The 15,167-nt window shown below is 59.7% G+C and overlaps 1 protein-coding gene across 1 annotated transcript; it reads left to right on the top strand.

Moving 5' to 3' along the window:
* Positions 1-2,783: 2,783 nt before the first annotated feature.
* On the top strand, positions 2,784-13,545 carry ISL1 (ISL LIM homeobox 1). The gene is made up of 6 exons (XM_084882005.1): positions 2,784-3,040; positions 3,921-4,110; positions 6,787-7,046; positions 8,670-8,956; positions 10,135-10,302; positions 12,245-13,545. Exons 1-6 carry the CDS (start codon positions 3,013-3,015, stop codon positions 12,359-12,361), a joined length of 1,050 nt encoding a protein of 349 aa, XP_084738131.1. The 5' UTR covers positions 2,784-3,012; the 3' UTR covers positions 12,362-13,545.
* Positions 13,546-15,167: the final 1,622 nt, after the last annotated feature.

Raw genomic sequence — 15,167 nt, 5'->3', positions numbered from 1 at the left:
GTGTGCCTGGGAGGCCTGGAGTGGCAGGAGCTGCACTTCACAACGACTCATATTCTTCTTCCCTCTCCTCAGCGGAGACCTCCCACGGGGCCCCCACACCACTGCTGCCTTAAAGGATGTATTCCTGAACCCAGGGAATATTCAAAGGTCACAGCCAGTCCCTGTTTTTGACAAGCGAGGGTTTAATCCTCCCTTTGAACACAAGAGGTCGCTCCTGTGATCGAATACTTGGGGAAATACTGCTAATCACTCTATTTGATATATTCTATAAATATATTACAAATTTATTACAATTTTTAACAGATACATGGAATGCATTAAATGCACACATCAGCGAAGGAAATGGGAATAACCTGAGATTCTACTGGAACTTCCAGGTGAAAGGAAACAGTTAATACCAGTATCCAAACTGGGATTCTGATACCAACTGTGTTAGCAACACTCCAGAGCGAAACAGAGAGATCACCGGCTCCCTCACATTGCCCCCTAGGACATGGGGCAGTGTCTGCTCCATCCTCGGTCCACGGGCCTAGGGACTGGTTAGCCGATACTTGTTTACAGCACCGGCGGGCTGGCGCAAACAAACACTGTGCTCCCCGTTAGTGTGCCACGGCCCATCAGTAACGGGTTCCCTCCAGGGGCACGCCGGCTTCTCTGTCTGGAGCTGCTATCGCCATCAGCACAGTATTCTTTGGAGCAGCTCATTCGTTTAGGGGTTACAATGCCACACGGAGCGTGTAGCTGGTGGGCAGGAGGGCGCTTTGCGAATTTCCAATATGAATCCTCAAGCTTCTGGCAGCTCCCATGGTTTGATTCCAGGGCATACAAGTGGCAGGATGGCATATGATCGGCTAAAATCCTGTTTACTTTCTGGTGTTACACTGGCATCTCTTTTATTTTACTGGAGCCAACTTGGTTCATCTACCCCAGGAAACATGCTCAGATACTGGGAAGCCAGCATCGGTTTTGCAAAAGCAGCTGACAAAGGCCCCATGCGTACAATAGCAGAGACTAGAAACGATAACCAAAACCACACACCAAAACCTGGTAAAGTGATCAACCAATGTGTGCATCCCACTTTCGATTTCTCCCCCTCTCTCTCTCTCTCTCTCTCTCTCTCTCTCTCTCTCTCAAACACACACACACACACACACACACACACACACACTCTCACACACGGACAGAACTTAACAATAAAATAAAAGGGTCGAGCTCCAGTGAGAGATCTTCCCTGAGAGAAAAGAAAACACCACAAACGCGTGTTCTGGAGAGAGCCTCCGTGAGACGGGGACACTCAACTCAAGCATCCTGGCTTCTGAGTTCAGGCAAAACCAAGCCCCAGGCTGGCGGCTCCCCGCTCTCATCCCGGTGAGATCTGGGGAAAGATACAAAGGAGGGGGTTTCCTACCCGCCGGCCTGGTTCCAGGCCACAAGACACCGAAATTACCCCCATTCCTCCGCGGCCTGAGCCTTGGGCCTTCTCAGATAAACTGGCCGCCGCCTTAGATAAGCAATCACTCTTCAGAAGCCTCAGGGGGAAGTGAGGGGGTTCCTCGGGGACCCCCCCCCCCGGGGACCCCCCCCCACCCCCCTAGACTTTGTCTTAGGGAGACAGACGGAAAGACGCCGGGAACATGGTGAGATTTGCTGGAAAGGGGACCCGGCGAGCTGCAGCGGCATCCCTGCCTCTCCAGGGTGTTTTCAGAGAGAAACCGACCTGAAGTGCACGCCGCCGGTTCGGAGAAATCCCTATCTCACTGCTTTATCTCAGACCCCTCCCTGCCCACGCCCTCGGACTAATGCACCTCAGAGGTCTCCAGAGACGCGGAAATTTGTCTTTATAATCACCGAAACGCCACCGGCTAATTGTACACGGTCCCTCCCAGACAAAGGGCCGGAGACCCGCGGGGAGAGCCACGGGGCGGGACGGAGCCTCTCCGCAAACTCCAAACCACTGGGAGGACCTTTCGTGGGGGGCCGTGTCCGCCCCCTAATCCCGGAGGGGACTGGCGGAGCGGGCCGCGGGGAGAGGGCGGCTGGCGGAGCCACTGGCTCTACCTGCCGCCTCCCGCCGGCTCCCCGCTGGGCCCGGAGCCCCGCTCCTTCCGGCACCCCGCGTCTCTGGAGCTCTGGGGTCGGAGGGGACGGAGCTCCGAACAGTTCCTGTGGGTGTGCGTTCACCCCGCTCCCGCCTCTCCTGCCCCGGGGAGGCCGCTCCCAGCGGGCCCAGCGGGGGAACTCACCCTCCCGGGCGGCCGGCGGCCAGGCTGTGCGCCCCGGCGCCAGAGACCGGGCCGAGCCGAACGGCTGCTCCAGCGGCCCGTGTGCTAGAACCCGGGGTGCGGGGCGGGGAGGACCTCATCCTCGGGGAGACCCGCCCGCGGCCGCAGAAAGTGAGCCCGGCGCGCGGCGCGGCCGGCGGGCACCCGGGAGCGCTGGGCGGAGGAGCGGCCGGCGGGCGGCGGGAGGAGGGGAGAGGCGGCGCGGCGGCCGGGCCCGATCGGCGGGGGTGAGCGGCGGCCGGGGAGCCCAGCCCGGCCCCGGAGCCCGGCCCGATCCCGGAGCCCGGCCCGGCCCGGAGCGGGGAGCCCAGCCCGGTGCGATCGGCGGGCGGGCGCGGGCAGTGGCGCCGGCCGCGCGGGGCTGAAATATGATAATCAGAGCCGCCGCGCCGCGCGCCCCGCAGCCAATGGGCGCGCCGCTCGCCTGACGTCCCCGCGCGCTGCGTCACCCAATGGCGAGGGGCCGGGCCGCAGAGAAGTTTGAGTAAGAGATAAGGAAGCCAGTGCCCGGCCGCGCCGAGTCCCGCCGCCGCCGCGCCTCCGCTCCGCCCGCTCCCGGCGCCGCCTCCGATTCCATCCCCGATCCGAGCGGCGAGGGCGCGGGGCCCGGCAGCCCCCGGGCACCCCGGGCCGCGGCGCCCCCTCGCCCGCGGCGCCAGCATCCTCCCGGGGGCTGCGCACCCGCCGTGCCACCACCATTTCACTGTGGACACTCCTCCCTCTGTCCGCGATGGGAGACATGGGCGACCCACCGAAAAGTAAGCGGCTCTTGCAGCTCGGGCTCGGCGCGCCGGGCTGGGCGTGCGGGGGGCGCTCCGGCCGGCACGGCGCCCGGGGCTCCGCGGAGAGACCACGGAGGGGCCGGCGGCTTTGGCTCCTGGCCGCCGCGCCTGCAGGCTTTGCTGTCGGTTCTGATCTCCGGGGGAGGAAAGGGATCAGACCTGGGGTGTGAGCTCGCCTGGGCGCCCTCCGAAGCCCTAGCCTTCCTCCCGGGGCCCCTGGGCTCTCCTAGCTTCTTCTGTTGCAAAGAGAAAAGGTTCTTCTGTTGCAAAGATAATGTTATGCTGTTGCAAAGAGAAGGTTATTCTGTGGCAAAGGTCTGCCGCCCGCACGCCCGGTGCCCGGCGAGGGCAGCAGCCTTGGACTTGCCAAAGGGAACGAGTGACACCCGCACGGATGTGTGCGCTCCGGCCGACAACACCCAGCCCCGGACCGTGCGGGAGCGCTGCTGCGGGGCTCACAGGCTCCCTGCGCTCCCCGCCCGGACGCTTCCAGCCCAAACCTTTTCTTTGGCTTGACTTCTGCACAATCGTGCACGGCGGCGGTTATGGCAAAGAGCGAGGAGAGGGGGAGGGAATGGAGAAATACACAATGAACGGGCTTGGTTGTGTGCTGGGCTACAAACGTGGACTAGTCCAATCTGCATTTTGCAAATATTCCACCTCCTTTGGAGAAGTGAGTCAGGGTTTGGGTGGCACACGCTTCAATTACCGCTCCGAAGTGCAGCGCTCTTTAAAGAGAAAGGAAAGAAAGGAAGAGGGGCGGGAGAAGGGAATCGCGCAGAGAGCGATCCTAAAAGTGTGTTTATCTCCGTAGGAAGTAAACGGTTAGTCAATCACGTATTTATTTTCATTTCAGAAAAACGCCTGATTTCCCTGTGCGTCGGCTGCGGCAATCAGATTCACGATCAGTACATTCTGCGGGTCTCTCCGGATTTGGAATGGCATGCGGCGTGCTTGAAATGCGCAGAGTGCAATCAGTATTTGGACGAGAGCTGTACGTGCTTTGTGAGAGATGGGAAAACCTACTGTAAGAGAGATTATATCAGGTATGCCCTGTCCGTTCCGCTTCCTTCATTGTGTGAGATGTCCCCCGGTCTCTCTCCCCACGCCTTATTATTTATTATCTGCGGTGAATTTTGCCTGTTTTCGTAGTTCGCCTTCATGGGGTCTGGCGTGCCAGAGTTACCCAGAACGTGTATTGCATACATTAAGCTAAGCTGTACTTTTTATCGGAAAACTCCCCCGAAAAATTGGACAGTGGTTTTCATAAGTTGTGTGTTACTGAAGCTTGCTTAATTGCTCTTGGAATTTATGGTGCTTAAAATATTTTCCTTTCTCACCCTCCTCCTTTCAAAACAAACAAAAAAATGCATAAAGGGATAAATCGGGGTTTTCTAAATTTTAAAAAGGTTGGTTTTTATTGTCTTGTGCAGTATTTTTCTTCGCTGTATGTTTCAGTTCAGGGTTTTATTGGTAACTTGCAAATTCTTGGGAGATGTCAGTGTAATGGGCAAAATAAAAGTTTGACCTACACATGCATTTTGAAACAGCAAATAGCCTTTCACCTTTAGGCTAAGAGTTTCTACCTTGAAAATCTAAAAACCAACCCAAATATTTCCTGCAAAAAAGCCGGAAATTTAATCTTTTTAAATATTAACCCTTTGGTGACATCTGAATGTCTTTTCTTTCTTATCTTATCTGAGCTGATGAATTAGACAGAGCAGATCAAATTGCCCATCATCTGTCTAGGAACAATTGGTATATTTAGATAATTGAACAGCTTCCTTTCTCACATTAAAATCTGGTAACTGATAACTGAGCCAACTGCCCGTTCTGACAAGACTAAAAACCACATGAGGGACTTCCTGAGTTTTCTTTCAGTTTATTCTGCTTCTAAACTTCATGCTTTGCTAATCGCATACTTTCTTCTGACCTGGGTATATATGTGCGAGACGCGGTTATATATATGTGTGTGAGAAACTCCGTTTCCTGTCTTAGGAAGCCAGTCGAACGCCTAAAGAAAATGTTATTGTTTCAATAACAACCAGAAGAGATAATAACCTTTGCTGTTAAGTTGAAAATATTAGAATTATATATATATATATATATATATATATATATATATATATATATATATAATTTTAAATTCTCTAGCGGCTATGAACAAAAACATTAGCTTTTTGTAAGTCCTGCAGTTTGTGGAGCTGAGAACTAATTTAACGTTTAGTCAAAATTTTCAGTATGCACTTAAAATTTTTCTCGCTCGCTTAGAATCCAGGATTTTTAAAATGATTTTAAAAGCATGAAGCGGTGAGTAGAATCTTGATAGACCCATTGGAGGTGGGGGGTGTGGGAGGAAGTGGGGAATGGGGAACCCACGGAGGGGGAGGGGTTTTCCGAATTGTTTGGTCACCGGCAAGGTGAAGCCCTCGCCCTATGAAATGGGAGCTCTCACAGGGAGGAGGCGGAGGGAGGCGAACTTTGGAGGCTACCTTCTAACCTCTGACAAATGAGCCCCTTTTCCATTGTTTGCCGGTGTGTGAGCGGCGGTCCTGGCGGGGCAGCGCTCACTTCGCACCTTGGGGAGCGGTATCTGTGCCCGGAGATAGTGCTGAGCTATCACCGCCTGCGAGCCCTGCTCCGGAGACACGCTGGGGAAGGAACCCTGGCTTTTACCTCTCCCTCTCCACTCCCTCTCAGCCCCTCGGCTTGTGTTTGTGTGTGCATGTGTGTGTGGATTCGAGTGTGTGCGTGTGCATGCGTGCGTGTGTGTAAATATATATATGTGTGTATGTATGTGTGCCCTGTGTGTGTGTGTGTGTGTGTGTGTGTTTTCCTCCCCTGGAGATCCTGGAGCTGTGCAAGCAGAACAGAAGGCCCTTCAGTTTTCCTTTCCTCCCCTTGGGCAGTGGGTGCCCCCCCCCTTTCTGGGGGTCTCTCTGTAGCAATGCCCGCGTCTGTGGTCGCTGATGCAGGGCCAGGGGCCAGGCCCGGGCCGCCCAGAGGGACCTCCCCAGGAAAGGCCAGCCGCCGCGGGGAAGAGGTCCCGGCTCCCCCGCAGCCTGAACCAGAGGCGGAGGCCTCGGCCCCTGCACAGGGCCCGGCGCTGCCGCCGCGGCTGAGGCAGCGGGAAGGGGAGGCCGCTGCGGGGAGGAAGGGGAGGCGGCTGCGGGGAGGAAGGGGAGGCGGCTGCGGGGAGGAAGGCCGGAGGCTGCGGGGAAACTTTGTTAAGTCGTTGCCCGCGGGGAGCCTCTGTTTCCGGGCGGATCGCCGGACTCATGTGGGGACGGACCTGCAAACCTCGGTTTCATTTTGTTGTTTCTGCTTGTGCACCGGGGAGTGTGTGCACACCAGCCGCCTGCCGGCCCTTTCCTCTGGGCCGGAGGGCCGGGGGCTGCAGGCTGTGAGACATTCCTGGAACCCGTGGCCGGGGGCACCCACTGCGGGGTGCCCGCTGGAGCCGCGGCCCAGGCTTCCGAGCTGGAGGCGGTTGACCTGGTGCGGACTGGGCGGGCTGGGGGTGCGATGGGGGCAGAGCGGGGTCCGAAGGAGGCCGAAGGGAAGGAAGAAGGAGAGGGAAAGCGAGACCGAATCGCTGCTGTTCTCCCCACCCCAGCCGGCCTGTCCATGCCGGCGTCGGGGGCGCTGGGCCTCGGGCCGTAGCGGGGGCCTCGGACGCCTGAGTGACCGCTGCCCTGTGCTTGCCCGGCCCGGCCCGCCAGGTTGTACGGGATCAAGTGCGCCAAGTGCAGCATCGGCTTCAGCAAGAACGACTTCGTGATGCGCGCCCGCGCCAAGGTGTACCACATCGAGTGCTTCCGCTGCGTGGCCTGCAGCCGCCAGCTCATCCCCGGCGACGAGTTCGCGCTGCGCGAGGACGGGCTCTTCTGTCGCGCCGACCACGACGTGGTGGAGCGGGCGGGCCTGGGCGCCGGCGCCCCGCTCAGCCCGCTGCACCCCGCGCGCCCGCTGCAGATGGCAGGTACGCCGCCGCCGCGCCTCCCCCCGGGCCGCCCGGCCGGGCCGCCGCCCGCCCGCTCCCGGCGGCTGCAGAGGGACCCGGGGCCGGGCGGCCCGCAGGCACCCGATGCCGGAGCGCGGGCTGCGTGCGCCCCGGGGGTGAGGCTGGGGCAGCCAGGCTCCCCGCCCCTTGTCCCTCTGCCGCCGCCTGCGGCCCGCGGCCCCGGCAGGCACACGGAATGCAGCCGTGTGCACACAGGCAGGCTCACGCCCAGACACAGCGGCCCGGTGCGCCGGGGCCTCCCGCCGCGGCTTCCCGGACCCGGGCCGCGGCCCCGCCAGGTACCCGTCCGCCGCCGCCGCCTGGTGAAGGGGCGGAGCCTGGCCGCCCCGCTGCCTCCTCCAACCCAGCCACGGAGGTTTGGGGGCCCCCGAGGTCACTTCACTTCTCAAACCCCTTTTCTGCCCCCCACTCCGAAGCATTTTTTAAAAGTATTTTTTAAAAATCCCTTTGCGGGGAAATGCACACGGAGAGTCCCCGCTCAGGGCAGGCCCGCGCGGGGCTGTAATTTAAAACTGTCAGCAAGCCGATCGCAGTAATTGCCCTAAAGGGAGCCTGCCCCCTTAGGCCGGTTTGGTGGGAATTCCGTCCTGGGGTCCGGCGGCGCTAACACGGAATTGACCCTTTAGGTGTTGACCTGACCCCTCGGGGGTCCTGGGGGTGTGGGATTTGTGCCCTGCAGGCCGCAGCCTTTCCCGGGGAGCGGAGGAGAAGCAGCCAGGTCCCGGCCTGAGCGGGGGAGGGAGGGGGGAGCTGGGAGGGGGCTCAAAGGCAGACACTGTTTCCAAGCCCGCCTTCGGGCCAGGGCAGAGCTGCCCGCGGTGTGAGAGTATCCCTTCCCTCTGAGCCCTGGCTGAGAAAGCGGGCGCCGCCTCTGCTGCCAGGCAGCCGGGCGGGGGCTGCAGGGGATGTGCGGCCTGCTGGCGGGGCACAGGGGCCCAGTCAGAGGGTGGCGGCTTCTGCTGGGGCTACCTGTGCTCCGCGGTGGGGGCACCGGGGCCGGGTGCCGGGCAGAGTCAGGAGCCGCACCTCCCAGCTGGCCGCCTTATCTGGGCCGGCCGCAGGGTTTCAGTTTTCCTTTGCTGGGCCCGGCCCCTGCACAAACACCCAGGTGGAGGGGAGGAGGAAGGCCGGGACTGCAGAGCCGGCCCAGATGCCCCATTTCCGTAGCCCCCGGGACCCGAGAGGTCCCAGCTTCCCAGCAGGACTGTCCCGGTGGCAGCCACCCTGGCCGGCGTGTCTCTGGCCGCCCTGGCTGTTCGGTGTCGGCTTCCCCGGAGCCCTCTGCGACCTGAGCCCCAGCGTCTGGAGGCGGGTGCTTGGTGCCCCCTGGGCCGCCCTGGGCGCTAGGGGAGGCCAGGGGGGAGGAGAGAGGACACGGAAGGGTGCCGCCAGGGCCCGGAGCAGGGGACAGGCTCTGGGAAGGGGCCCCTCCGCTCCCTCGGCGGGGACAGAGCGGGGACAGAGGCGGCTCGGGCGCAGGCCACACGGTGTGAGGTTTGGCTCTGCCCGGACCGGCTCTGGCTCTGGCTCTGGGCGGCCCCCGCGCCCCGGCCCGCGCTCACGGCGCCCCCCGCCCCGCAGCCGAGCCCATCTCGGCGCGGCAGCCGGCGCTGCGGCCCCACGTGCACAAGCAGCCGGAGAAGACGACCCGCGTGCGGACGGTGCTGAACGAGAAGCAGCTGCACACGCTGCGGACCTGCTACGCCGCCAACCCGCGGCCCGACGCGCTCATGAAGGAGCAGCTCGTGGAGATGACCGGCCTGAGCCCCCGCGTGATCCGCGTCTGGTTCCAGAACAAGCGCTGCAAGGACAAGAAGCGCAGCATCATGATGAAGCAGCTGCAGCAGCAGCAGCCCAACGACAAGACGGTGAGTGCGGCCGGAGGGGGAGGGCGGGCGCGGGGGCTGCAGGCTGCCCGGCGGGCTGGCTGGCCTCAGGGCCCATCCTGATGGGAGCGGGAGCCCTGGCAGGCGGCCCCTCACCCCAGTGGAGGGGAACTTCGGCGGGTGGGAGGGGCAGCCCACCACCCCAGCCTTCCCGGGTGGGCTCATGCCCCTCAACCTTGTTCCCATGCACACAGCGACCCCCCTCCCAGCAGGCCAGGGCGGCAGGGCCTGGCTCTGGGTTTGACAGGTCCTCAGCTCTGGTGCCCTGAGAGGAGGGAGGGACCTGGCTTGGTTTACTATGAAATCCAGGGCATGGGAGGGGGTACCTTGGAGGCCCCCTGAGCCCCTGCCCCACAGAGGCTAGGCCTTCTGCAGCGCCTGGAGGCCTGCGAGGTCCCCCAAGTGACCCACCGGCAAAGACAGGGCACCCTCTGCTCAAGGTCAAGCCCAGGCTGCGGGGATGGCAGGCCCTGGCACTGTTTCTCCCCCCGCCCCGCTCCTCCCTGGTCAGGGCAGCTCCCACCGCAGGCCTTCTGGTGAAAAGAACCTCAAGAGTTCATTTCCCGCCCCCCCCCCCCTTCTCTCTCTCCTGCTTTTTACTGCTTTGGCCCTATTTTTAAATGCCATAAAACCCGCTGTCATTAAACTTGGCAGGCCGGCCCAGCCTGGGCCAGGGCACTTTCTAAGCTGGTTAGTGCTTAATAGTACAATAGCCGCCCGGCCGGGGGGAAGGGTGGGGTGGTGCTGCAGGAGAGCGGCCTGGAGAAAAGGAACCGAAAGCTCAGTGAGAGGGCCCGGGGGCCACCCCAGCTCCAGCCGGAGGGAGACCTCGCCTGCCTCCACGCCTGTGGCCCCGACGGCCGGCGGAGGCATTGGGATACGCCGCCGGAGAGTGAGGGAACTGGAAGTCACAGGAGAACTGGGTCTAATGAGGCCGGAGCAGACCTCCCGGTCCAGCCCGCAGAAGCAGAGAGACTGAACCCGGTGAAACCACAGGAACCCCCGCTGTGCCCGTAGGTGCGGCAGATTAACTAACTAAGGAGTCAATAAGGCCACAGAGAGATAAGATAATGCCTGGGCATATTTGCTCAGCCCCGCGGACAATGGAGGCAGGGCGTGTGCTCATTAACGTGCTGGGGTGGGGTGGGGGTCGTCCACAGAACATCCAGGGGATGACCGGGACCCCCATGGTGGCCGCCAGCCCCGAGAGGCACGACGGCGGCCTGCAGGCCAACCCGGTGGAGGTGCAGAGCTACCAGCCCCCGTGGAAGGTCCTGAGCGACTTCGCCTTGCAGAGTGACATAGACCAGCCCGCCTTCCAGCAACTGGTGAGTGGCGGCTCCCGCGAGAGCAGGGCCGAGTCTCCCCAGCAAAGAGGCTCCGGTGGGACCTCTGGGCCATGAGAGATCCCAGGGGTGGGGTGGGGTGGGGGTGGGGGCGGGTGCCTCCCAGGGCCAGGGCTGGGCAGAGACGAGGGTGGCTGGGGAAGAGGAGGAGCAGGCTCCTAAGAAAAACAAACCTCCCTGAGCCTTTTCTGGGAGAGCCGTCATCTGACGGTCCAGGTTGCATGTCTGTCAGTCCCGCTGTGATGGATCGGCCTCCAGGTGCCGGCTAAGGGGCGGGCGTGGGAAGGCGCCGGGTGGCAGAGCATCCCCCTGGCTCCCGCGTGAGGAGGGACCGGAGGCACCTGGACATTTCACCTCCCGCCCCCGCTCCTGGAGAATGGGTGCTTCAGGGCCTCAACCAAAGCGATGTGAGCAATGTGGACGCGCATAGTCAGGGTCCTAGCCAGTGGGCAGCCGGCATCTGAGTGGGTGCCGGTTGAAATAGGTCAAGAAAGAGCGTCCAGTGATTCAAAGAGAGGACTGATACTTTGTGTTACTATAGCTCTTTCTGGGACTGGCCCCCATCTAAAAGGCAGCATTTTTAAGTAGACGATGGAAGCATTGTTAAGTATTAGGAGTTCAAATTCTTTGCATAATGACGTACTATCGAACATGCATTTAGCAAGAGGGACATGAGTTCGTACCCATCAGGTACGATGTGAAGATCTCTTAGCGCGCTTTACCACCCAGAAAATAGAAAAGGAACTCATCTTTCACCCACAAAAGGCTTCAGGGTCAAGATTAAGAGGATGGTTCAGTATGTGTCCTTTGTGATATATGTACACAGGAGGGCTTTTTTCCTGCTTAAATAGTAAACAGCCCTGGAGAATCTTGTATGACATAAGATCCATCCTAAAAGCTGTTCCTTCCTTGGGAATGACAGTTTAATGGAGGTTCGCGCTTCCCCTCACTCTTACCTGGAGGCTCTGTCTTCTCCTGTGGCCACAGGGAGGCAGTGGGCCGGGCCCGCGGTTCCGGCTGGGCCTGGTTTCCCTGGGTGAGCCAGCCAGTCTGAGAAAATCCCAGGAGTCCTCTGACCTCCCAGTGGGAGAGCTGAGCGGCAGGGCTAGGAAGGTGGACTCTGGAATGAGGAACCATCCCTTATTTTAAAGTCAGGGCAATCTCAGGAGCTATTTGGGTGAAATCTGGATCTCGGGGGCGGTGGGAAAGAAACTTCGGTGACGGATGTGAGGGATGTGAGCAGAGGTAGGAATCCTGGCGGGAGGCCTGGGTGGGGGCTGGGCAGAGAAGGAGCTTTGCAACAGCCACAGTACTTTCTAGAGCCCCGTATTTATAATCCCTGGGCCTCCTCTGGGAAGGAAGAGCCAGGCTGGGAGAGAGGGAGCTGAGACAGAGAACAAGGAAGGACGCCCAGGCTGCCAGCCCTCCGAGGCCACCCTCCTTGGAGCCCGGGAGTCCCGGCACAGGAGCTGAGAGTGTGGGTGGTGGATTTTCTCCTCCCGGAGAGAGGCCCTGATGCCTGCAGACAGACTCGCCTGCTCCCCGGGCAGCAACTCGGGGTGATTTGATCTGGAGCATGCGTGGCAGAGCCGTGGCACCATCGCACGGGGGAAGCACGTTTGTTCTTAAATAATTTAACGCAACACAATGCTGGGAACTCCGGTTCCGCTCTGACAGGGCTCTGGGGAGATGGGAGATGGAGAGGATTTCTCCTGGAATCCTTTTTCCGGGGAGGCGTGCTTTAACTGTGGAAATGGAGTCCTATACCCGAAAGCTCTGAGCGTGTCTGTCTCCCTGTCTGCACGCTCCGGTACCTGCAGGCACCCACACAGACAGACAGCACCCAATAGACGGAAGGCCAGGTTGCGCCTCCTTGTATGCCATGGCCAAGGCCGCCTTCATTCCCCTCTCACCCTCCACGCAGGTCAATTTCTCCGAGGGAGGCCCGGGCTCGAACTCCACGGGCAGTGAGGTGGCCTCTATGTCCTCGCAGCTCCCCGACACCCCCAACAGCATGGTGGCCAGCCCCATCGAGGCCTGAGGACCGCTCTCGCCCCTGGTGGAGCCGGTGGGAGCCGATCCCGTTGAACTCGGAACCAAAAGTATTTAACGCCCCCTGTCCACGGAAACTGAGTCGAGGAAACGAATGCTCCATGAAATGCACGAAGCCTGGTTTGATGACAAGGTAATATGGTAGCAACACTGTGAAGACAATCATGGGATTTTACCAGAGCGGGAACCAACCACAGAGCGACACCCGGACCCAACACGCGCTGTCCAGTGTGACCTTAGGAGGACTGAGGGAAAACAAACAAACCAACAAAAAGACGTTTTTAAAACGTAGAGGATTTATATTCGAGGATCTCAAAAAAAAAAAAAAAGCGCTTTCATTTCCTTGCCCGTCGGAGAGCCTCAGAGGCAGGGCCGCCCGTCCGCCCCGTCTGAATGGTGCTGTTTCTGGGCGGCCCGGCCTGCCAAGCTGGGCCCGAGCTGGAGGAGGAGCGGCTGAAAGGCCCTTTCAGAGGTGGCGCTGGCCGCGGGGTTTCCAGGTGACTTGACAAGGGGTTCATGGAAAGCCTGGGTTTCTTAGCATGTCCCTTTTCTTTCCCTCCAGCCCCGTCTCCCCCGCCTCCCCCTTTTTTTGAGATCCATCCTCTCTTATCAAGAAGTCTGAAGCGACTTTAAAGGTTTTTGAATCCAGGTTTGAAAACCGACGTATAAAGCATTGCAACAAGGTTACCTCTATTTCGCCACAAGTCTCGGGATTGTGTTTGCCCCTCCTGTCTGTCCAGGACTCTCCCCCCAAAGATGTGTATAGTTATCGGTTACAATGACTGTTTCTCTCTCTCTTTCTCTTTCTCTCTCTCTCTCTCTCTCTCTCTCTCTCTCTCTCTCTCTCTGGAAATAAAGAGGAAAAGGAAAAGGAAACTTTTTTTTTGTTTGCTCTTGCATTGCAAAAAAAAAATTATAAAGTAATTTATTATTTATTGTCGGAAGACTTGCCACTTTTCATGTCATTTGACATTTATTTTTTGTTTGCTGAAGTAAAAACAAACAGAAGAGAAGACAAAGGTTGTGTACCGTGGTCTTTGAATTATATGTCGACTCCTATGTGTTTTGTCATTTTATTTTCTCTCCTTAAATATGTGAAAAATCAAAGCGCCATATGTAGGATTCTATCTGCAGGACTATTTCACTAATAAACGTTTGGCATAGATAAATAAATGAACGCTATGGCCCGTCCCTCTTTTCTCTCTTTTCTATGCTTACAAGCGAGCAGTGCTGCGGGCGGTGAGGGGTGCGGGGGTGGCCGCCGTGGCCCCCAGCTCCCCGCAGGGAAGGCAGAGCTGAAGCCTGCAGCTCCCCCTGAGCCCTGGGACTGGTTTTGGAAAATTAGGTGCCGTCCTGCCTGCTCCCCCCACCTCCTCCCTTCTGTCTCTTTTCCTGCCCTGCCCCCTTCCACCACACCGCAAATAGTAGAGGAGGGTCCGGCTTTATTTTCTTAGACTAGTGCTTGCTTTCAGCCCGAGTCCCCTGCGTGGGCCTGCGGAAGGGACCCCTAGTTCAAGGATGAGCTGTTGCTCTCAGAGGGGCTTTCTGCGTTTTCTGCAGCCGGGAGGCCGGACCACTCCTTCCCAGCGGGGGCAGCCCTGGAGGTGCCCGGTGTCGATCAGGAGGAGCAGTGGGTGGTGGGGATGTGAGCCTGTGTGTGTCCTCGCCTCCCCCCCCCCCCCCCCCCGTCCCCCCAGCCCTCCCCCCTTCTCCCGCAGAGCCAGTTCCCAAGACCTTGGAGGGGTGGCTGGCTGGGTCCCGGGGCACAGAGGAGGCTATGGGGAACCGCCTTTTCGGGGATGGGGGCCCAAGGACTCCCCTTTCTCTCTCACAAGTATCCCCCCCGCCCTGCCCTGAGCAGCAGCCCCCATGGGAGAGCCAGCGCCCCAGGACAGGGCAGCGGCCCCATCCACAGCCCGCTTCCTCCCCTCAGGGGCGTGCTGTTCGTTCGGGGCTCCGCCTTGTGCCCCTCCCCCATGGCACGTTGGCTCTTTAGAAGCTGGACTCATTTGCACTCGGGAGCGTCCTGTTGTGATTTAAGTATCTGACAACGGGTAATTCGGAATACCTACGAAATCTGGGGAGCCCTGATCCCCGTCTGCCTGGAGCCCCAGGACCCCTGCCAGGGAGCGGGGCGGAGGCGAGCGGGGGAGGGAGGGGGAGGATCGGCTCTCCGATCGCTGTGCTGTGCCCCTTCCCAAGCCTTCGGGAGTCAGGGAAACGGGCTCAATCAGGCTTTTGTTTGGCTGGGCCTGCGGAAGGGTTAATTACAGGCCCACGTGGGGCGGAGAGAAAACAAACTTTGCATTGACAATGCGGCAGCGCCTGGGACGGCCCGGGCTCGCTTTGTGGCCCCTAATTCTTGACGGAGGGGCAGTCATTTGGCCGGGGTAATGGTGCTTGTAGTCGTTCAGAAACACAGGAGTTGTACTTATCTCACATGGATCTTCTCTGGGGAAAGCTCCCTCTGCCCCCCACCCCACCCCTTTCCTTTCTTATTTGTCCTCTCTGTTCTCCCGGCCTGCTCCTGGCAGGGGACCTGCCTGTGGGCTTCCTGCTCGCCCTCTCTGTCATCTCTATGGGTCTGCCTTTCCCGTTTTCGCCGCCATCGCACCTGGGACAGATGGGTAACGGACCGGAAGGGCGGAAGGCCCAGTGTGCAGGCCTGCCGGTGTCACCATGTCACTGTGACTGTGCCATTGCTGGTCAGGGGGTCCTAGTCCTTCAGTCCCCCTCCCCGCCCCCCACCTTAGCCTCTGCTAGACGATGGTGACCATGGAGATGGGGGAAAAACA

This window comes from Pipistrellus hanaki, assembly GCF_964339955.1.
Source record: "Pipistrellus hanaki genome assembly, chromosome: 4".
Lineage (NCBI taxonomy): Eukaryota > Metazoa > Chordata > Mammalia > Chiroptera > Vespertilionidae > Pipistrellus > Pipistrellus hanaki.
This window is presented reverse-complemented; position numbering and strand designations above follow the sequence as displayed.

Bases quoted from the DNA above. Each gene is read 5' to 3' on its own strand.
- ISL1 (XM_084882005.1), top strand. From the start codon at position 3,013: ATGGGAGACATGGGCGACCCACCGAAAA. The intron at 3,041-3,920 runs GTAAGCGGCTCT...TTTTCATTTCAG, and splicing joins CATGGGCGACCCACCGAAAA to AAAAACGCCTGATTTCCCTG. The intron at 7,047-8,669 runs GTACGCCGCCGC...CCCGCCCCGCAG, and splicing joins GCGCCCGCTGCAGATGGCAG to CCGAGCCCATCTCGGCGCGG.